This window comes from Podarcis raffonei, chromosome 13, assembly GCF_027172205.1.
Source record: "Podarcis raffonei isolate rPodRaf1 chromosome 13, rPodRaf1.pri, whole genome shotgun sequence".
NCBI lineage: Eukaryota > Metazoa > Chordata > Lepidosauria > Squamata > Lacertidae > Podarcis > Podarcis raffonei.
In genome coordinates this window covers 42,097,160-42,120,387 of record NC_070614.1, presented here as the reverse complement: position 1 = coordinate 42,120,387, position 23,228 = coordinate 42,097,160, and the positions used below count along the sequence as shown (strand labels likewise).

At 44.3% G+C, this 23,228-nt stretch overlaps 2 protein-coding genes across 2 annotated transcripts; one reads left to right on the top strand and one right to left on the bottom strand.

Moving 5' to 3' along the window:
* Positions 1 to 3,642: 3,642 nt before the first annotated feature.
* Positions 3,643 to 8,195, top strand: LOC128400069 (C-type lectin-like). The gene is made up of 5 exons (XM_053362048.1): positions 3,643 to 3,694; positions 4,530 to 4,624; positions 4,706 to 4,849; positions 6,322 to 6,436; positions 7,911 to 8,195. The coding sequence occupies exons 1-5, from the start codon at positions 3,643 to 3,645 to the stop codon at positions 7,976 to 7,978; spliced, it is 474 nt and encodes a 157-aa protein (XP_053218023.1). The 3' UTR covers positions 7,979 to 8,195.
* Positions 8,196 to 10,358: 2,163 nt separating this feature from the next.
* LOC128400067 (C-type lectin-like) lies at positions 10,359 to 15,847 on the bottom strand. Its single transcript, XM_053362045.1, has 6 exons — positions 15,644 to 15,847; positions 14,050 to 14,128; positions 13,323 to 13,414; positions 12,310 to 12,450; positions 11,643 to 11,757; positions 10,359 to 10,637 (listed from the first exon to the last, which is right to left on the bottom strand). The coding sequence occupies exons 2-6, from the start codon at positions 14,114 to 14,116 to the stop codon at positions 10,570 to 10,572; spliced, it is 483 nt and encodes a 160-aa protein (XP_053218020.1). The 5' UTR covers positions 14,117 to 14,128; positions 15,644 to 15,847; the 3' UTR covers positions 10,359 to 10,569.
* Positions 15,848 to 23,228: the final 7,381 nt, after the last annotated feature.

Sequence of the window (23,228 nt, the reverse complement as noted above, 5' to 3'; positions counted from 1 at the left end):
GAAGTTATTCTACAGAGCTGCTCTCCAAGTCGTTTATACTCTGCTATACTCTGCTATACTCTGCTGTGCGACGACTGTCTTCTTGTTGGAGTGAATCCGGTGCTCACAACTCTAAGCTGTGAGTCCACAGCACTTTGACCTGTTCCTGTGTGGAAGGTGGTCTCTGGAAGTGCTACCCAGCTCGCCTAGCCCAGTCGGGGCTGAAGTGGATGAGTCCAGTTGGTGACACTGGCTCAAGGGCGATGCTGACAGGGTGTGCAGCTTCCCTCCCAAGCCTCCGTGGGGATTGCTCTCCCACAGTGGCATGGGGGTGAGTTGTGCCCCCCATGGCTGGCAGTGTGCAGCTTCGCCCTCCCACTTCCCATGGTAATTTGGGGCCACTGGGCGGATATTTGCACCCCGGCGCTAAATCTGCTAAAGACGGCCCTGGGTCCATAGCTCACATTTGCTTCCCGTCTGACAGAACACCAGGGGGCGCCATCTCCAGGGGGGCCCTGGGAGCCCAGGCACCCACAAGCAATACCTATGGGGGTGTTAATACTGGGAGCCCCTCCAGCCTATGCTCAGGTTGTATATATGCTTAAATAAAACCATATATCTGAAAGACACCTTGTTTGTGCTGACCGTCATTCCAAAAGGAAACTGAACCCTGGGAAAAGCTCAGGTACTCCTGGAGTCTCTCATCGCTTGGAGATTCGGGGAGGTTTCCCATAACGGTATGTTTGCCTCGAAAGTTTTGCAAGTCCAAACAGTCTTGGAAACAGGATCCCTTACAACCAGCCCCATACCATCAGGAACACAGGTCCTCATGAATGCACGATAAAAACTGACACCAGCAAGGGCCCACTGTGCATATTTGTGAAGATGCTGAGAACTCAGCAGAAAAAGGGAAGAAAATTTTAGCACACACTACTTCCTTTGGTGTTTTTGAGCTCATTTCTCTCTGATGGAGAAGATAACCTGAAGGGGGTCAGAGGGCTTGAGACTGTGGTATTTAGCCCAGTGGCATAGGATACCCAGGCTGATTAGATCTCTTCCTCTGCTAATGGCTTCAATCTCAGTACTTGTCCTGTATATTTCAGCATGTGCAGGGCAGTTTAAGCAGGTCATGTTGAAAGTTTCCGTGAGTATGACTCTGCTCACGTCGACCTGCTTAAACCACAATCCCCCGTTGTTTTGGCCTTAGGCCAAAGGGGCACTCAGGTTGAAGGCTATTTTTAGGGACTGGGGAGCTGTTGGGGGATTGTTGTGCACAATGCCAATTTGTCTTGGTTATGTCAACACTAAGAGGAATTTTTGTCCAATCAGGGAGTGCTGCATGACATTGTTGGTGGGATACATCTACACTTTACAGAGTGTTTCTGTCCAGCAGTGAAGTGAAATCATTTGGATTTTGATCTGTGTGAAATTCAAGCAACATTTTTGCATTGCATCGCAGATTTAATTTGAAGGGCTGCTTTTAAAAGCAAATAACAACAAGAGGAATTGATTGCTTCCTTTTTTGTATTCTATAAGTTGTCATTGCCAGCTGATATTAACAGTAATTGGATGTTTAGTCTTCCAGGCTTGCAGTGTAAGTCTCTTTCCATCCACAAGGTCTTAGAGAGTCCATTTTCACTGATGATCTTTTACTCAGAGATTCTTTAGTTGTGATTCCTTCATTGCAGGGGATTGGGTTGGATAACCTTTGGGGTTCCTTCCAACTCTACAATTCTGTGATTCCTCACACCATAGCAATCTTGATTGAATCAATCTCAGTTTTAAATATAAAGAAGCATTATACCCCCCCCCAATACAACAACATCCCATTGACCGAGCTTGCTTAAAAAATAATCTTTTAAAATAGCCCCTGGCTTAACTTGCCTCTGACTTGTGCAATAAGCAAACTCGTCCATCATGTGCTGCCTTAACCTTTCTGCTCCAGGTTTCAGCCAGATTCCAACCAGGTCTGGATAAAAGCTGCTGAGAATGAGACAGCCTGAGCAGGACACAGCAGAGGGGGCCATCTGTTGAGGACAACCATCTTGGGAATGAAGACTTGGGTGAGTGAGGACATACTTTTGCTTGTTGATTTGTAGCATACAGCTTAGAGAGTTTCCACATCTTATCTCTTTATTGGATTTGTAAGGGGCAGACATGCCAAACATTTTTGTAAAGAATATTATATATTCTGAGCCATGTGTACTTTCAGAGCTAAACTCTATGATAAACCAGTGTACATAACACTAAGCCGTGGTTTATTTAGGTTGATTGTGATTTGTTTGAATCAGTGAACCCTGTCCAACTGACGATCTGTGGTTTGTTTTCTGTCAACAAAGCACAATGTGAAGCCATGGTTAGTTGTTGGCTTACAAACCACAGCTTGTTTAAACTATGTTTTGGTGTTATGTCCAAACACACCAGTCTCGCTTAACCATGGTTTGTTTCAGCGCTACACCCCAAAGGCAAGAGCACCTGGAAAACAAATCAAGCTTTGGAGAAGCAAGCTGTGGCATGATTCCTCATGTGTGAGATAGCTCTTGGTTTGTGGAATAAACCATAACTTAGAGCTATGTGTGAACACAGTCAATGCGGCATAGTTGAAAGTGAGAGCTATTCTTGGATAGACTTGGTTCAATTACCTTCTCAGCCATAAAAACCCTTAAGTGACCAAGGACCAGTCTCTGTCTCTCACATGAGCCTACCTACCAGGGTTTTAGTGATGACCAGGGTGCAATTATATACAACAGCCACAGGGCCCAACTTAAGCACTGTTTGTTTTCTATAAAGCTTCCTGTTGCCTGTACCTTCCCATTTCTAAATCCTCCAACATGGGAGTAAAAGTCATTTCCCTTTTCTTTCCAGGCCCAGACCCTCCACTATAAGGAAGGCAGAAGCAAATTTGGTAGAGATTCTCAAGGAATTCCAACCTTTATAAATCCCAATATGAACAGACCTCACCTGCACTTCCCAAACTAATGTGAGAATCAAAACCTAGCTTTCACGCTTCTCAAATGTTCTGCCACAGTTCTTTTGACCCCGCCCCAGTCTCCCTACACCTTTAGAGACCTGACAAACTTGGTTATAGGATGAAAAGTGCAAGCAGGTCTTCTGTATTACTTTTTCATGGCAATTACAGTTCTACCTGTGGCACTGCTGCAATCAAATCATGTTTGGTCCTAAACTGGACATGTATACCATGTATACAACTCAGAACTCATCAGGGTAGATGTCAGGGCTGGCCCTATCATTGAGCAGAGTGAGGCATTTGCCTCTGGTGGCCAATGGCAGGGAGTGTGGTGATTGGCAGGGAGGTGCTAGAGAACAGCCTTCCCTGTGATTCCTAAGCTAGCTAGCTGCCTTCAGGAAGATGCTGTCCCATCACCACTGTCAAAATAAGATTCAGCTGCCAGTCCTATAAATGTATGTGAAACGGGGGGCCATTTTGTCCTTTGCCTCAGGCAGCCAAATGCCTCGGTCCAGCCCTGGTGGATGTGAGACAAAAGGGAATGATAAATACACCCTGCAGCAATGTGAGCCAAACACTGTAAACTTATGACAAGGAAATTTCTCCTTTTAAGACCCACTTTTCACAAGCGGTCTTGGTAACTCCATGTTTTCGTCATGCAACAATACCTCTTGATTTCTTCTTAGGTGAAGAAGATGGGGTGTTTGGCCTATGTTAGCCTATGTTTGCTTGGCTTCTTCATGAGAGGTGAGTCCTTATTGAGTTATAGTACTATTCTCTGTCCTATAGGGTGCATTCAGACTTGGGGAATGTTGCTCACTTAAAATGCAGAAATGTACAGCTAGGGAAACATCGGGGAAATGAAATAAACTGCCATGTTATTGCAGCCAAAGACTGTTCTAGGGCGGCCAAATAAAGAGCGATAGACTTCAGGAATAATGTTTGAAAACTGAATATACTGACATATCTCACCCTGGAGAGTCAGTTTAACCTGCCTAGCAATTTCTAAAAGCTTTAGGAGACCAGTTGGAGATGAACCCACTAATACATTAAAACAGGGGCCACCAACCTAGTGCCTACAGGTGTTAATGTGCACAGAAGAACTTCCTATGGCATCCATGAAAAGTGCCAGGAAATATTTGGGTAAAAATGCACAAGATGGGGTGAAGTGGAGTACGCCCGCACCATTTTGTGTTCCTGTTTCTTGTTTTGTACTTGTACACGTGCAGCCACATCAACACAGATGACGTTTTGTGTTATGCCACACCCTATACTGCCATCTGTAGTACACCACAGCCGCCATTCCGGGTTACACTCCCCACATGCTGTTTTATGTTGTGCCATATCCTCCATGACAGGCTTTTTGAGTTACACCACAATCTGGAGCAGCCATTTTGTGTTGAGCTACACTCTCACAGCTGGCATTTTGTTTTAGTTCACACAACCCACAATGGCCATTTTGTTACGGACACCAAAATGTTGACTACCCCTGCGTTATAACATGCAACTCTCCAACTAGTTTATCTGTGATGACTTTGTTCTTCATCTCTTTCACAATCTCCCCCCCCCCCACATTGACAAGCCGCTGAAGCGGATCGCTGCCCCAGGGGATGGCTGCAGTATCAGGGCAACTGTTATGGGTTTTTCCACAACAAGTTGAGCTGGCATGAAGCTGAGGTAAGACTCACCATCCATTAACAGGTTGCAGAGAATGTCCAGTTGAATGATGAAGTTCTTGTGCGTTTGCCCCTTCTCCAGATTGAGTGTCAGAGTTACGGTCGTGGGACCCACCTTGCATCCATTCTTGTGAGGGCAGAAACTCTGATGGTATCCAAACATATCTCCATTGACAAGAAAGAAACAGGGGTTGACGTTTGGATTGGACTCCATGATACTCACCAAGTAAGCATTTAGCCTCCTGAGCTTATTGAGCCATCAATCATAGAACCATAGAATGAAAGAGTTGGAAGGGACCATGAGGATCATCTAGTCCATCTCCTTGCAATGCAGGAAATAATGCAGCTGACCCATAAGGGGTTCGAACCTGCAACCTTGGTGTTATCAGCACAACACTCTAGCCAACTGAGCTACCCTGTTCCTTCCTGCTGAAGGAACACAACATTTGCAATTTCTGAGGAGAACTGGCCTGATCCATGGATCAGAAGTTAGATGATGATGATGATGATGATGATAATTTATTTATTTATACCCCGCCCATCTGACTGGGTTTCCCCAGCCACTCTGGGCAGCTCCCAACCGAATATTAAAAACACAATAAAGCATTAGACTTTAAAAACTTCCCTAAACAGGGCTGCCTCTAGATGTCTTCTAAAAGTCAGATAGTTGCTTATTGCCTTGACATCTGATGGGAGGGTGTTCCACAGGGCAGGCACCACTACCGAGAAAGCCCTCTGCCTGTAACCTCACTTCTTGCAGTGAGAGAACCACCAGAAGGCCCTTGGCACTGGACCTCAGTGTCCGGGATGAACGATGGGGATGGAGAAGCTCCTTCAGGTATACCGGGCCGAGGCTGTTTAGGGCTTTAAAGGTCAGCACCAACACTTTGAATTGTGCTTGGAAACATACTGGGAGCCAATGCAGATCTCTCAGGATCAGTGTTATATGGTCTTGGCGGCCACTCCCAGTCACCAGTCTAGATGCCACATTCTGGATTAATTGCAGTTTCCAGGTCACCTTCAAAGGTAGCCCCACGTAGAGCGTGTTGCAGTAGTCCAAGCGGGAGATAACTAGAGCATGTACCACTATGGTGAGACAGTCCGCGGGCAGGTAGGGTCTCAGCTTGTGTACCAGATGGAGCTGGTAGACATTTGCCCTGGACACAGAACTGACCTGCACCTCCATGGACAGCTGTGAGTCCAAAATGACTCCCATACTGCGCACCAGGTCCTTCAGAGGCACAGTTACCCCATTCAGGACCAGGGAGTCCTCCACACTCACCCATCCCCTGTCTCCCCAAAATAGTACTTCTGTCTTGTCAAGATTCAACCTCAATCCGTTAGCGGCCATCCATCCACATTATCTGTTGGCTGCCATATGTCCTGAATGTTCTGACACAATCTTGGGATCAAAAGTTGATATCGAACTGTTTAAAAATGCATATTTTGAGATGAAATATATTTCTATTTTTTGAAAAATAGGATTTATATGCCACTAAGTGGGCAATCCTATGGGATGAGCAGTTAAGGATGCAGCAGATAATAGTGAGCCAGACAGACTTATGGTCTGACTCAGTGTAAGGCGGATTCCTGTGTTTCCACGTTGAGAGCTGTCCCCCGTGAGAAACAGAATGCTGAGCGTGATGTCACTTTTCTCCCAACCAATCAGGGCTCTTGTTATCTCCCATGTCATTGCAGAATGGGAACTGGAGGTGGTCCGATGAGACCTCCTACAACTACAAGAACTGGATGAGAGGGGAGCCCAACAATCTTTGGAATTCCGAGTACTGTGTGGCTTTGAGGGCTTCCACAGGTGGGCATGTTACAGTCCTCCCACTGATGTGTAGCCTTGAGATATACGGCAACGGTGACGACTCTCTCAGCCTTGGGTGAGACGTAAATAGAACAGAAAGGATTGGGCTGATTCAAATACAGTGGTACCTCGGGTTAAGAACTTAATTCGTTCTGGAGGTCTGTTCTTAACCTGAAACTGTTCTTAACCTGAAGCACCACTTTAGCTAATGGGGCCTCGTGCTGCTGCTGTGCCGCCACTGTACAATTTCTGTTCTCATCTTGAAGCAAAGTTCTTAACCCAAGGTAATATTTCTGGATTAGCAGAGTCTGTAACCTGGAGCATATGTAACTTGAAGTGTATGTAAACCGAGGTTCTACTGTAAAGGAGGGGGGCAAACAGTGGGGCAAGAGCCTCCCTTGTGGGAAGGGTCTCAGTTTGGTTGATGGTATTTAAGCAGAGGGTGGCCCGAGTTCTGTCAAGGATGCTGCAGATTTTTGCACCGAAGAGGAGAATTGAAGTACAGTAGATGACACCTAAGTTCCATTGAGTGCTAAAATTCTATGATTTTATGAAATATTCACCCTCCTTTATCTTATGATCACATTTTTAGATTTTTTTTTTGGGGTGTGCATGATTTTTCAGCTCTCTCTCTCACACACATATTTGTAGAGGTCTCTTGCAAAGCATGCACCTCAACCCCAAACACACATTCAAGTCTCTGGTGTCCTCCCATATATGTGTGGTAATCAGACAGGTAAATACACTTGGATCCATTAAGTTCTAAAGATCTATGCTGAGTGGAACTTAATTGGATGCAACTCAGAATGCTGGCTTAGATCAGCTGTGGGGAACTTGCAACCTTCCTGATCATGTTGGACTACAACTCCCATCATCCCTGACCATTGCCCATCCTGAGGTTGATGGGATTTGGAGCAGAACAACATCCTGAGGGCCACAGCTTTGGGTTAGATCGATGGTTGGATCTAGCACAAAGCAGTACAAAGTAAATACATAGCTCTTTACTCTGCCTTTTGAAACATGAGATGTATATTTTTAGGACCCACCTTGTTTCTGTGATTGTGAGTTGTTTTAAACTGTTTCTAACATTGTGCTTTAATTGTTGAAACCCACCCTGGCACTTTAGGGTAAAAGGCAGGCAAATCCTCACCCTCATTTGCTCATGAGCTAATCAGACTATACCATGTCGTTATCTTCTAAAACATGCCAGGGAACTTTCAAAATGGGTTTGTTAGAGCAAAACTAATAGGCTCATGGCAAGTTGTAAATTTCAGAAATTGCCTCCTGAATTAGGCAGGACCCCCACAAATATCCAGGGACTATAGCTGACAGATTCCTGGCCCATCCCTGGTGCCATAACAAACACAGATATATGCATATAAAAAGAACAACAACTGTACCTTGAGATACTTTGAAAATGCTTGAAATGGTGAATGGATAAGAATGGACCTTGGATTCTCTTTTTCCATTGCAGAGTACAAGAGATGGATTGATGCTGTTTGCAAGAAACATAAAGCCTACATCTGCAAACATGAGCTCTAGAAGGGAGACTGTCATTCTAGGGAAGGTTGGGTTAGATGGATGAAAGCACATCCCCTTGGAATGAAGGGAGTCAGAAGAAGATCCAGCAATGTTACCACCTCTACGGTTCATCCTTTGTTATGCCAAGAAGATCTTCCTTCAAAAGATGACATCTATCTACTCACTCTCAGCCCTTATCCAGGGCTGGTCTCTGAAATGCTGTTGTGATCACCTCTGTTGCTTACGCTCTTGGCTCCAGGCAGTGCAAGGACATTAAAGGGAATAACCCGTTTCTCATGGGTATTTATAATGAGAGAATACTTGACCTGTTTTTTCTTTGGTTCATTTTAAGGGTATCAGGTTATGTGACCCTCAGTCTTGTTTCTAACACAGAACACAATATGAAACTTCCCAACTCTAGAAGTTGCAAGACGGCAGATGTTGACCCCAAACAGAAACACAATAGGGGAAAGCCCCAAACTAGCAATTAGCAGACCCCTTGGGGAACGGATTTTCTCCAGACAGAGCAGTTATAACTTATTACATCTCAGGTGGGATCTACACACATATTAAAAACGCTGTGAAAATGCTTTTTGAAAAAAAGTTTTGAAAAAGGCATTGACTTTGGCATAGCTCACTGTCGCCTTCTAGTGTCACATTTTATATTGCACTTCACAACACATTTAAAACGTTTTCTTTGCAGCTGTATAGCTGAGAGTTAGTGAGACCAAGCTTGCTTACTCTGAATACAGGAACTCACACTCTGCATCTCACATACACAATATGACCAACTTTAAGTATACCTGCAGAAACGTGTGAAGTCACAAACACACACACGTAACATCTCATCCACTCCATGATGCAACCTTAGTTCCCACTGCCATTACTACCAGGTCTATCATTTTGACCGCAGTGGTCTCATCAAGCTCTTGCCAGGAGCACATAATAGCTGCTGCAGTACAGGGAAGACAAGAGTGTTGTGACAATGTACTGACCCTTCAGTCAGATGTCACAAGATTTCTATTGCCCCCAGTGTTAAATTCTGTAGTCAGATCTGCTTGACCGTCCCAATATTACACAGCTAGTCATTCTGGAAACGGCCTTGCATGCCCAAGGTCCCAGGTTCAGTCAGTAGCATCTCAGGTACACAGGATCAAAGTAATGCTGAGAGATTGGAGACTTGTTAGTTAGCGTAGATCAGCCTTTCCCAGATATTCATATGGGATAACTCAATGGATAGCTGCTTCCTGATCTGCTCTTGCAGAGAGTGTTATATAGGAAGCTGCCTTACAGCAAGTCAGACCATTGGTCTATTGGCTCAGAATTGCCTACTATAGCTGGCACTGCAGTGGTACTGTCACATTGTAAGATCAAGCCTGGACTGCCTTGTAAAATCTCTGCTTGAACGGCTAAGTACAGAGTGGAAAATTTTGCTGGAGATCTGTCATGCACGTGTGTGTGTGTGTGTGTGTGTCCTTTCTCTTCAACAAGTCATTTCATATTAGGGATCATTAGGAAAGGATTGGGACCAACCAACAACAGACCTCCCCAAATCTCTCAAATCTTAGGGAATTTGAGATGAGTGGCCCTCATTATGGAAACAATTAAGTTTCCACAGGTCTTTCTCTGGGTAATCTCGAATCTCTTCAGCAGGGGCGTTAGAGCAAGATCTCCACATGTTTGGCAACAGATTGGCAAGGGTATCTGACTCCCTGTTAACAATGAGAGTAACTCATATGAAGGGTTGGTTCTGGGGAGGTCAACATGTAAATGCAGAAATGTGGGTTTTTTGGGGGGGGGCTGGTTATTGGGCTGTTATTTTTATTTTTGTGGTTTTTGTGGTTTTATATTTTGTGGTTTTATATTTTGATTTTGTTCTGTGAACTGCCCCGAGACATCTGGGTGTAGGACGGTATATAAATTCAGTAAATAATAATAATAAAATAAAACTGTCATTCTATAACACCACACACCTTCCCATCCAGCCCAAATCGTCCAATCCAGGAGAGGTGTTGGCGCAGCAGGAGGGTTGAGTACATTGCTGTACAATAATAAGCATGTTGATGTTTTTGATGTAAAATGCTTAAAACATTAATAATAATAATAATAATAATAATAATAATGTGCAAAAGAAAGTCCATGTGCAAAAGGGCCATAGCTCAGTAGCAGAGCACCTGCTTTGCATGCAGAAGGTTCCAGGTTCAATCCCTGGCATCTTCATGTAGAACCAGGAATGTGCCCTGTCTCAATAACCCTGGAGAGCTGCTATCATTCAGTATGAGCAATGCTGAGCTTGATGGACCAATGGTCAAACTCAGTATAAACCAGCTTCCTATGCACTTCTTATCTGACCATCCTAGAGCAGGTTAAGTCAACTGAGAAGGACAAAAACTAGAAAATATATGCATAAAAGAGAGTTTATTAAGATCACCATGTGCTGCATGCACAGAAAAAATGCCAAAGAGAGAGATCAAAGAGGTTGCTCTTCAGAGATGGGATGAATGGGAGAGATGGTCTTTCACTCTGAGGGATGGGAGAGGGGTTAATGCGATCAGAGAGAAATCCACCATGCCAGCGTCCGAACAGGCACAGTTTGGGAACCACAGTCTTCTTTACAGTTCATGCTTGCAGATGTAGGCATTGAGTTTCTTGCACGGAGCATCATTCCACTCCTTAAAACCTAAAATGCAAAAAGACATAACAAAAAATTACTACTTTTTGCTCCAGTGAGTGTGGTCATCACTGATAGCCTCATCTTCCATAAATTTGCCCAATCTTCTTTTAAAGTAACCCAAGCTTCTGGCCAACAGAAGCTTGGGAGAGGGTAACAACATTCAGATTTTTGGGCATTGAATTACAAGAGGATCTGTCCTGGAGTGTCAACACAAGGGGGCTTGTGAAGAAGGCGCAGCAGAGACTGTACTTTTTGAGAATTGTAAGGAAAAACCATCTTCCGCAGAAACTGCTGCTTGCCTTCTATCACTGTGCCATTGAGAGCGTGCTCACTTACGGCTTATGTGTGTGGTACGGAAGCTGTACTACCCAGGACAGGATGGGGTTGTGCAGAGTTGTTAAGGCAGCAGAGAGCATTGTTGGCTGCCCACTCTCCACCTTAGAGCAGATTTATGCCACAAGGTGCCATAGGAAGGCACTGGACATAGTAAAAGATCCATCGCATCCTGGTCACTGTCTCTTCGAGCTCCTGCCGTCGGGACGGAGATACAGGACGATGAAGACAAGAACGAGCCGTCTTAAGAACAGCTTCTTCTCCAGAGCGATCTCGGCCCTGAATGGGAAGCCTGGACTTTGAAAGTCATCTAATCTTCCTTGCTGTACTATACTGTATTGTTTAATTAGTGTTTTTATGGAGCAGTCAAGTAATTTCGTTGTCCCCGAGAGGGGGCAATGACAATAAAGATATTATTATTATTATTATTATTATTATTATTATTATTATTATTATTATTATTATCACTGCCTTTTTTGGAGGTGAATTCCATAATTTAACCATGTTCTCTCCTTTTGTCTGTCCTGGATCTTCCAACACCCAGCTTCATTAAAGGAGGAATCAAAATGTTAAGGCCTTTAATGCCTGGGCCGTTCAATGATGCTGGATGTTGAAAGATTTAGGACAAGACAAAAGGAGGTACTCTCCATCAGGAAAAGGTGCAAATGGTTTGCTTACCTGTGCTTAGTCTCAGCTCCACACAATGTTCAGCATTGCGGTAGTTGTCTGGCTGGTGTTTCATCCAGGCCTTATAGTTGTAGGTGGATTCATCAGCCCATCTCCATCTCCTGGTCTGTAGAAATGAGACAGAACAGATCGTGCGATGAAGGGAATGAAGGGCCCAGAAAGAGAAAGATACCATTGGAATGACACCAATGCAAAATGAACTGGAAAGGTTGTCCAATGGGGAGCTGTTACCAGCTGTGACGCAGACAGTAGAGGAGGTCACCCATAGAAAATAATGGAGAAACAGCATGTGGGATTAAATTTGGGAGATCGTTGAGGTAAGAGTGGAATGGTATTGCTAAGGAGCCGCTGCTCAGTTATGATAACCAGAAATGGAGCCCTATTCTATTTCTTGGTCTGCAGGAAGGAGACAGGACAGTTCATGAGATAAAGGAAGTGTGAGGAGCCCAATACAGAGATGATTTGGAGAGGCTGGCCTGTGGGGAGCTAATGTCAGCCATGATAGAGAAGAAGAGAAAGACTTTCATGGAAAATAACAAAGTGGTGTATGTATCATTCTGTCTGGGAGATTATTGGGATAAGGATGGGATGGAATTGCTATAGAGTCACTACTCAGTATTGATGATAGCCAGGAACGAAGCACATGAGAGAAGCTTACCTGACGGACATCGTGGAGCCCAATCCAGACGTTGCTTATTTCTTGCTGATAAGTGGAGATGTGTTCGGCCACCAAGAGAGTCTCTGCTTTGGTGAGGACAGAGGCGAGGTGGGCCCCGCGGCCATAGCTCTGGCACTCAATCTGAGGACGGAGAAGAAGCAGGGAAGTTTTGTCCCCAATGGTCATATCCGACCATCAAGATTGGTGCTGTCCCTTCTGATTGTTACCTAGCCTTCTAGGTGCCCAAGGAGACATATCACCAGAACATGAACAACTGTGGAGACTGAGAGGCTGGTCAGGTGCTGCCTCAAGGCAACTCACATTGATAACCTTACTTATGGAAATCTGATGAGAAACCCATAATAAGGTAGGGAACCCCTTTCAGCCTGAGGACCCCATTCCCTTCTGGCAAACCCAGGGGCGAAGGAAGGAGAACCAGCACCCGGTGCAGGGGGTTGGGGCAAACCGCCCGGTGGCGCATGCGCATGTAAATGCAGAACGTACAACGGCAGGATCCTCTGCTCACGGCTGCTGTACACATGGTGGTGGAGGGTGCAACTGTGAGCGGAGGATCTTCTGTACGTGGCTGCGGCAATGCGATCGCGGCGGGGTGAGTCCCCCTTGGGGTGCCTTCTTGTCACCCCCCTCAGAGGTGGCACCCAGGGCGGAACGCCCCCACCCCCCTTCCTCTGCCACTGGGACAACCTCTTGCTAATGGTGAGCAGGACCACAGACAAAAGTGGGCAGAATAATGAATGTAAATGATGCCTTTGTACCGAAGGCTAGTTTCCACTCACCCTTCTATCCCCCATCCAAGAAGCAACCTTGGAGTTCATTGACACATTCCTGTCTAGCAAATCCCTCAGGCAAGAGGGTGTGTGACTGGGGAGGAGATGTGGACTAGAGAGATCCTTGAGGGCCCGATCAAATGGGCTAGATTTAGTCTTCTGGCCTGTGTTTCACTACCCCTGCACTGTAGCATCCCCACATTGACAACAAGGATCCCTTCTTACCTCAGCCTCTTGCCAAGTCAATTTATTATCAAAATACGCATAGCAGTTGCCCTGGTTTTGCAGCCACTCCCTGGCGCAGGTGTCGGCCTCAGCTGTATGGAGAAAGGATGGAGGGAGGAAGATGCTCCAGGAAGACAGAGCAGTGAGAAGACATGTCTTTAATGTGCTCTCTGAAATCCCACTTCCATCTACACCATATGTGTTATTTATTTATTTATTTATAAAACATTTCTGCCCTGTCCTATTATGCAAAATAGGGCATTTATGTGTGGCTATGTCTGCTCAGGAGTAAGCAGCCCTGACTTCCTTTCTAAACAGGAAGCTGGCATCCCTAGCCAGAAACAGGTCTACTCATGAACAAACAGACTTCTTAACATTTCAAGAAACACACAGGTGGCATTTTGGGACAAGGAAGGATATCTCCTGGGTTTACTGGAGAGGACACAAATAACTGCACATAGAAATCTGCCTTATAATGAATTAGGCCATTGGTATCCATTGCAGACCAGTATTGGCTACCCCAGGGATGGGGGATCTGTGGCCTTAGACTCCATTGAGAAAGGATAGATAACTTTAAAATCAATGAATTATGGCCTAAGTTAAAACACTCTTCTGCTCTGTTCTGAATAGCCTACCGTTATATTTGAAAATATAACATGCACTTTAATTATAGCTCAACCCAACGACAATTTCTGGGTAAGCCTCCGACATTTATAAAATTGCTCACCTTCCTGGAAAGGACTGGAAATTAGGATTCCAAGAAGGCAAAGACTGAAGTAGGTGAAGAGTCCCATCTTCTGGTTGACCTTTGAGGGAGATGAATGTACAGCACGGTAAAATCAAAGTTACATTCATTGGTTGCCATACATACAATGGGAGGGAGGGAAGGAGGAAGGAAGGGTTGCAATTCTCCTTTATTTGAACTTCCAAGAACCAGGAAGGTTCTTGGAAGGGAGAAACTGGGAAAGAACTGGGAAGAAGGGAGAAACTGAAATTTCGAATAGTTGTCAGTGTTATGAAAGGGTATATTGACATTGATTTAAAGTGAGCTTCATCAGCTTCAGTTAGGAACATTTTGTGATTATTATTTTTTTAGATGCTCATGAAAATTCACTACCTTTTAGTGCAAATTTCTGTTAATAAACACCGCTTTGTATGCAGTTTAGAGTAATGTACACATTTTTGCAAGCAATTTCCCCCTATATAATTCATTTTTTTGGAGCCACTATTTGGTTGGAGAACTGCATCATAAAATTTGGACAAGTTTGAATTTTGAAAGGAGAGCTGTGTTTCAGTTTGCATATTGTTTTCGGAAAGTGAGAATCTGATGTATTTGCCTTTAAATCCATTTTCTCTCCCATCCCTATATACACCCCCTGGTGGTTGTTCAGCCTACCTGTTAACTGGAAATCAAATTTCGATCTGCACACAAATGAGTCCATGCAGGTTTTCTGTTCAGCTTTTGTGCCAATTTTCTTCTCTGTCTCATCTTCTTTTTCTGTCTGATTTGTGAACTTAGGGCTCATCTGCACTTGCTCCATACTTTCTAGGCAAAGGTTCAGGCTTTCCAAGTCTGTATTTGAACAGGGTTTTTTATTTTTATTTTTTTCCCCCTCACAGGGCTTTCCATTGGAAAACCAAAGTTTTACCACTGAATTGGAGCAAATGGCAGTCTGTGGAAAAGCCAATTGCTGTTTGCTCTGGTTAAATGGTAAAATGTGTGTTTTCCCAGGGAAAACTCTGGGATTAAACAAAACAAAACCCTGATCAGACACAGACTTGGAAAGCCCAGTTCTGTGCCTAGAAAAACAGCATAGAAGGAAGCATGTATGAGCCCTTATCTGCTTAGTGACAGAATTATACATTGTTGTTTTCCACAAGTCAGTGGAGACTGATTCATTAGGGCAGTGATGGCCAAACTTGTCCCTCCAGCTGTTTTGGGACTACAATTCCCATGATCCCTGACCACTGGTCCTGTTAGCTAGGGGTGATGGGAGTTGTAGTCCCAAAACAGCTGGAGGGCCAAGTTTGGCCATCACTGCATTAGGGCAAATAGGAACTGCCCCACCAACCTCAGCCTGCCCTCAGCCAATCCTCACCTTCCTGCTTTCCAATTTACAACCAATCAGTGAGTGGCTCTGCCTGCCATTGGCTGTGGCTCCATCAACTGTTGGCCTCCATGCCTTTGGCCCTATCAATTCTAGTGGGCACCAGCCACCCTCACCACAAGTCCTTGTTCACGAACCTTTCATCCATCTCCCTCACGGTCTTTGAAAAAATCCCTTCACCAAGACTTGTAGATCACTTCCACAAGCTCTTACCTTGCGATGCTCTTCTTCTGGGTGGACCAGTGTGGTTGTCAGCTGAGCCAGGTGCCTCTCTGATGGTCACACCTAGTCTGGGTGGCTGTTATATAGACCCCAGACAGGGGTGGTGCAATACCAAGATGAGCAGAATGCTGCAAGGAAATCCTGGTCTGATGCCTTTAGTTTTGCATAATTTAAGGCCAAATCAGTGGAATGTAGCTTGCATCAACCTCTCTTTCATTTTGGTGGGGAAAAGCATAGTGAAGGGGGGGGGGAGAGAGTTTTGAATCCACTTCCTTATGAAGAGGAACAGGAACCACATTCTTAATCAACCATGGAAATACTAGTCCGATGTCTTCAGTCTTGCATAATCCAGGGCTGAATCGGTGGAATGCGGCTTGTATCACTAGCCTTGAGCATTGCAAAAAGGGCATCATGATACCCTTTAGTTATCTTTAAATTTGTTTCATATGATCATAAATAAATATTTAGGTGTGGAAAGGCATATGGTGTTGGGGAGGCTTTTTAAAAAGCGATATTATTAACTAGGAGAGTAGGAAAAGCATTTATGAAAATGATGATCAAATATGAAGAAACCTGCTCATTTGTCTTCTATGGGATTAAATTCCAGAGAGTGACTTTTTTCTAGCCCAGACCTTCAGCATCTGACCCTCCCCAACCCAGCTTTTCTATGAAATTATTGCTTAGTATTCCTGTCCCCTGAGTAGTCATCCTCAGCCAGACCGCAGGGGCTTGGATAGTGACCATAAAGCTTGGGCAGGTGAGGATAACTACTTGAAAATGATTTACAGATGGTATTGCACTCCGAGTAGGCTTGCTAAGATGTATAAGACTGAATCAGATAAGTGCTGGATATGCATTGAGGTTGAGGGAACATTCTTTCACATGTGGTGGACCTGTAAAAGCGTAAAAGATGATAGGGAAATAATCTATAATGAATTGAAAAAAAATCTTTAAAAGTACTTCCCCCAAAAAACCAGAGTCCTTTTTGTTGGGGATAATTCAGATGGAAAGTCCCAGGTGTCAAAAAAGATGATATATGTATGACACTACTGCAGCCCGTGTTTTATTAGGCCCCAAATGGAAAACGAGCAAGGTCCCAACTAAAGAAGAATGGCAACTTAAGCTGATGGAATATGTGCAGCTTGCAGATTTAACTTATAGAATAAAAGAACAAGAAGAACATACATTTAGAGAAGATTGGAAAATGTTTATTGAATATATGGGGGGAAATTGTGTACACTTGAAAATGCTGGAAGCATTAAGATGAATTCAACAGTGTAAATAAGTTTTGATGGATGTAATAATGGAATACTGAATGGTTTAGTTTATGTAAAATATACAGGGATTTATGATGTGCAAAATGAACCATGGAAAGAGAAGAAGGGAAGTCTATCTATTTATCTATCATCTATCATCTATCTATCTATCTATCTATCATCTATCTATCTATCTATCATCTATCTATCTATCTATCTATCTATCTATCTATCATCTATCTATCTATCTATCTATCTATCTATCTATCATCTATCTATCTATCTATCATCTATCTCTATCTATCTATCTATCTATCTATCTATCTATCTATCTATCTATCTATCTATCATCTATCTATCTATCATCTATCTATATCTATCTATCTATCATCTATCTATCTATCATCTATCTATCTATCTATCTATCATCTATTTATATCTATCTATCATCTATCTACTATCTATCTATCTATCTATCTATCTATCTATCATCTATCTATCTATCTATCTATCTATCTATATCTATCATCTATCATCTATCTATCTATCTATCTATCTATCATCTATCTACTATCTATCTATCTATCTATCTATCTATCATCTCTCTCTCTCTCTCTCTCTCTCTCTCTCTCTCTCTCTCTCTCTATCTATCTATCTATCTATCATCTATCTATCTATCTATCTATCATCTATCTATCTATCTATTATCTATCTATCATCTATCTATCATCTATCTATCTATCTATCTATCTATCTATCTATCTATCTATCTATCTATCATCTATCTATCTATCATCTATCATCTATAATCTATCTATATGCTTGGGCAGGTGCATATGGATGTCGGCTACAGACAAATCTCACAGTTGCGAAGATGTGTTACAAACCCAAACAGACTGAATTCCATGCGTGGCAGTTAGCATGTACACAATGGGTTCAGCTTGTGAGAAGACAACTGGAAAGCCCACACCTGCAACAACTCGGCTACCATAGACACAAACCTTCACATGAATAAGCCTGAGGGTGCCTTCAAAGAACACTTGTGACATAGAGCCCAACTCAAGAGAGCCAGTGTGGTGTAGTGGTTAAGAGCGGTAGTCTCGTAATCTGGGTAACCGGGTTCGCGTCTCCGCTCCTCCACATGCAGCTGCTGGGTGACCTTGGGCCAGTCACACTTCTTTGAAGTCTCTCAGCCCCACTCACCTCACAGAGTGTTTGTTGTGGGGGAGGAAGGGAAAGGAGATTGTTAGCCGCTTTGAGACTCCTGAAGGGGAGTGAAAGGCGGGATATCAAATCCAAACTCTTCTTCTTCTTCTTCTTCAAATAAAAAAACAATCAAACCTGTGAGACATCAGTTCACCAAAGTCCATTCAGTGAGGCAGCTTTCATTATGCATCCACTCTTTCCCCAGGCTGGCCAGCGGCTGCGGATGCATTGTGACAGTTGCACTATGGCGTGACCAGAGGCTACAGACACAAAACACTCGTACGCAGCTACCCCATGTTGAGAAACAATGGCAAAGACAAGATCAACCCGAGTGATGGTTTGTGAAACCTCTCCACTGTAGGAGAACCCTGAGGACTTATGGCTTGAAAAGGACAGCTGAAAGGTCTTTGTATGCAAGGATATTTCAGATTTTTGACAGTTCAGCCATAAGTCTTTCTTCCTTAAGTCTTTCTTGCGAAATCTCACTTTTGCTTTGATCAGTGCACTATAGGGTGAGAACGGTAATTTGGCTGATGACGGGCATGAGCAATAATATCAGCTGCAAATAAAAACCTGTGTCTCAGCATATGTCCTTGTATTCATTTTTTTTAAAAGTAAAATCATGTCTGGCCACCATGTTGTTGATTCAGTCTTATGCACTCATCCTTGCCATCAGATATCCCCTGAGAACAAGAGGGTAGACCGCAATATGGCATAATGGCCTATGGCAAATGCAGTGCCAGCTCCTTTTTAGGTTTTGAAGATCACAGGGGTAGTCTGTTGGGCATGCCAATCTCTATACACCTATCTGTGTCCCCTGAGGAAAAGGGATGACCACAAAGCAGATGTGGCTAACCTTTTGGGGGCCAGTGGGCACATTTGTATATTAAAAGGAATTTGCAAAGAAATGCTAAAGCCACTTCTGCACTACAGCGGAGGTGGAGTTGCGGGCGTCATGGCTCCACCACATGTGCGACGGCTGGAACCCAGCCCTCGCATGATTGGGGGGATTCCCGGCCGCGTTGCCCCCTGGCCAGCCAATCGGCTGGCTCAGGGGGTATGGCCTGCCCTATGTAAGGCAGGACATGGCTGGGGATCTCCCTCTTTGCCGCTCATCAGCTGTTCCTGCTTTTCCCGCCCTACAAGGTTTTTGTTCCTGCACCTTGCTATGGACCTTGGTTGGTCGCTGTTGAGGGGCCTGGTAGGAATTTTTCCACTTGGCAAGTTGGCACCGGCCACTTGGTTTTCGCCTACCTCATAGCAAATTGTCACAACTTTCGTGGTATTTGCGGTTAGGCATTGGTATAGTTCTGTAATTGGAAGAGGGGAGGTAGTGCCATCACCTGTCCCACATATTGAAGGGTAGTCCGCTAAAGGATTCTGGGGGGCGTGGCTCTGTCCGAAGCCTGGGGAGGTGAGGGCCTAAGGCATGCCCCCTAGCGGTGACCCCGGGGGAGTTCCTAGTTGATGTGGATCAGCAGGACTCCCTCTACTGGTAGTTAACCCTTCCCGGACTTCAAGTGGACGGGCTGAAGTCAGATATAGTCGGTTAGGACCAATGCCTAAGCCAATACTGTCATTATTTCCACTGGGGGGGGGGCAAGAACTCACCACACAATGACTTAATAAAAACCCAAAACAACCAACCTCACCCCTCCTACAAACTGATGTGGAAATCTAAATTTAAGAGCAGAAAAAATGAAGAACTGAGAGATCTCGAAATGGAGTTTCGCCCATCCCTACCTGTACACCACTAGTTCCCAAATCTTATATTTTCCAGTTGCCCCACTGAACTTCCTGCCCCCATGCTTCCATGGTGCCACCTGAAACAGATCATTTTGATCTGGTGCATGGCCAGGGCTGAGCATGCTTCAGAGGGCTCTCAGGGTTCTTTGGGGCGAATCCATGGTGCTCTAAAACTGACAACAGTTTGTGGTGCATGTAATATGACCTTTTCCACCCCAACCTTTCGTCAAAGGTTGCTGTGATTAAATTGAGCCCCAGGTATGACATTATGTGGTCCCTTGGGTAAGAGCAGGGTGGAAGTTTGACTCCAGAAGAATCTGAGCTGTTGACCAAGATTTCCTCTTTTCAGTGGAAAAAAACTTTGCTAAGTATGTCCATTTTATTAATTATTATAATTATTCCAGCTGTCCTTATTTTATCTGCAAGCCACCTTGAGTCCCTGTCAGGGAAAAGGCAGGGTATAAATGAATGAATGAATGAATGAATGAATGAATGATATTTATTATTTGGACACTAGAACCCATAGACATCCAACAAAGCTGAATGTTGGAAGATTCATGGCAGACAAATTTCTTCACAAGGCACACAGTTAAACTACAGAATTTGTAGTGATGGTCACCAATTTGGATAGCTTACAAAGACCATTGGGCAAATTCATAGAGGATACGGCTATTGGTGGCAACCAGCCCTGATGACTAGGTTCTGCCTCCATACCACTGGAGGTAATATGCCTCTGAATGCCAGCTGCTGGAAACTTCAGGAAGGGATAGTGTGCTTGAGCACAAAGTCCTGTTTGCAGACTTCCTATAGGCATCTGATTGGCTGCTGTGAGAACAGGATACTACTAGACTGGATGAGCCACTGGTCCAATGTTCCATACAACCCCAGTGAGTCATTTGTGACAGAGGTCCACACGTTTTGGCCTCAGATAAAAATCTCCTGGCCTGGCCATCTCTTGTGTAACAGTAGCACATCAAGTCATTTCCTTAACCTGATGCCTGTGGTCTTTCATCATGTCAAGACGAGTCCTATATAACATCTTTCTGTGGAGCAGGAAGACTTGAGGAAGACTCAGCAGGTAGCTATACGCATCTACCTTCAGAAGAGAATCAGTCGAAAGGTCCAGGTGAGCAGTTGAGCTTCCCTGATTTTTCTGTGTCATCAATGCTGTTTTTCGATGCTATGCTTCTTGTGTTGTCAACCTCCAGACCTCTTATGGAGGAGGCACACAAAGAAGGGCCTCAGATGAGGACTGCAGGATCCGGGTCTTGTTGCAGATGCCACTTATAGCAAGAATAATACACTTTGGTTAAGATACAAGGAGGATTCAAATGATGGAAATCTGAATTCCAGACCAAGCCACTGTGGTTTCAACCACAGACACGTCACTGTCTGTTGGCCATCTGTAAAATGGGCATAAATTGGGCCTGCCTGCTGTGTTGGGTTGGACAAATGATTGGTTTGATTCCATATTATAGGAGCAACTAGGAATGCAGGAAGAAGCCTTATACTGAGTCACATGACTGGACCATCTAGCTCAGTATTCTCCACACTGACTGGCAGAAGCTCTCCAGGTTTCAGACAGGGTTCTCTTCCAGCCTTTCCTGGAGATGCTGGAAATTCAACCTTGGTCTTTTTGCATGCGAAGAGATACTCTGCAACGGAGCTATGATGCTTCCCCTAAGGAGGCTCTGGGGCTTCACCAGTAGAGCATCTGCTTTGCATGCAGAAGGTGGTCTTTCATCTGGGTTCAATTCTTGGCAGCTGCAGGTAGGCATGGGAAAGGAACCTGTTTGAAATCCTGGAGATTTCTTTCTAGTCAGCAGGTACAATACTGAGCTCGGTGGACCAATGGTCTGACTCAGTATAACACAACTTCTGAGGTTCCTATGATAGCTTACTGAATTTGCCTGGGACTGTCTGGTCTCAGGCACAGAAAACAGCAGAGATGTGCAACATTGCCACCTGCAATCTGCAGTGAACATGAGACTGTTGGTTTGGTCTAAATATTGAAGACCTGTTCTGGCTTTGCCTGGTGGGTCTAGCCCCAGCAAATAACCAATGGGATCCACAGTTGGAAAGTCCACGTTGCAGATCTGAATTTGCCCAAGGATTCTCCAGCCTGGGGATTCTTATGTTCTTCTGGTCCTATTTCCTTATGCAATTTCAGGTGAACCAAGAAAAAATGGGGTCTCTCACTTATCTACGTGTCTTCCTGGCCAGTTTCCTGGTTTCAAGCGCCCTTGTGGGAGGTAAGTCTCTCCTGCATTCTTCAGCGCTAATGGAGTAGGCATAGAGGCAGTTCTTTAGCTGCAGAATTTTTCCAGAGTTAAAGCATATTTCATCTATATAAAAGCATTTTTACCCTGGTCCTTAGCCCCAAAGCTCCAATTCCCCTAACAGCTTACAGACCTGTTTTAAAAAAACATCAACCTTTTCCTGGTTTACAATCTAGAAGGCACAGCATGAAATGATATCCACCACAGCTGAATGTTGGAAGATTCAGGAGAGGGCATGGTTAAACTATGGAACTCTCTCCCACAACAGGCAGAGAAGACTACCAACCTAGACGGCTCCAAAAGGGGGCTGGACAAGTTCATGGGATTTCCAAGTGTTAGCAGTCAGCTGATTGATAGTGGCTGTAGAACCCTGTGCCTTAGTTTGACATCAGACTGTGTGTGCTTCATCTGATGTCATGGTGGTGTAAGGTGACGGACCAGTCGATGGTCTCACCCACCTGCCAAAATGGCACAACGGGGATTAAGAAAGGTCAGGACCAGCCCACTGGCCAAATTCAGCTCCCAAACTCTGGAGATCAGTCTTCAAATCTCCACTTAGCCAAGAAGCTCACTGGGTGCGTTATGTCAGTGGTCTGTGTTTGCCTGAGCTTGAGCCTGGACTAAGGATTCTGAGTTCTGATTCGATACCTGATATCCAGTCACAGAACATTTCAGGATTTGTGCCTCTGCCATTGGCTCTTAAACAACTGAGTTATGATTCGCAGCTTGGAAGTTTGGACAGCCAATCATGCTGGGAGTGGGAGTGGCCTAGGCCTTCAGAAATGTATATAAGCAGTTGCTTTGCCCCTGTTGTCCAGTTCTGTTAGTTCAATTAAGGTTCTTGCTATTATCACTGTGGGAACCCGCCTACACTTCATGGTGATCTTGGGCCTGGCACTATTTCTCAGCCTAACCTGCCTCATGGGGTTCTTGTGAGAATGAAGTGGGGGAGGGAGGGAACCATGCATGTTTATTGAAGAAAAAGGATATAATAATAATAATAATAATAATAATAATAATAATAATAATGATGATGATGTAATAAATAAAAAAATTATTATGGTCTCACTCCCCTTCCTTTCGGTTTAT

Coding starts and splice junctions, on each gene's coding strand:
- LOC128400069 (XM_053362048.1), top strand. CDS start 3,643: ATGGGGTGTTTGGCCTATGTTAGCCTATGTTTGCTTGGCTTCTTCATG. Junction 3,695..4,529: donor GCTTGGCTTCTTCATGAGAG/GTGAGTCCTTAT, acceptor CACATTGACAAG/CCGCTGAAGCGGATCGCTGC. Junction 4,625..4,705: donor TGAGCTGGCATGAAGCTGAG/GTAAGACTCACC, acceptor CCCCTTCTCCAG/ATTGAGTGTCAGAGTTACGG.
- LOC128400067 (XM_053362045.1), bottom strand. CDS start 14,116: ATGGGACTCTTCACCTACTTCAGTCTTTGCCTTCTTGGAATCCTAATT. Junction 12,451..13,322: donor TGACTTGGCAAGAGGCTGAG/GTAAGAAGGGAT, acceptor CTCCGTCCTCAG/ATTGAGTGCCAGAGCTATGG. Junction 11,758..12,309: donor GGCTCCACGATGTCCGTCAG/GTAAGCTTCTCT, acceptor TCATTTCTACAG/ACCAGGAGATGGAGATGGGC.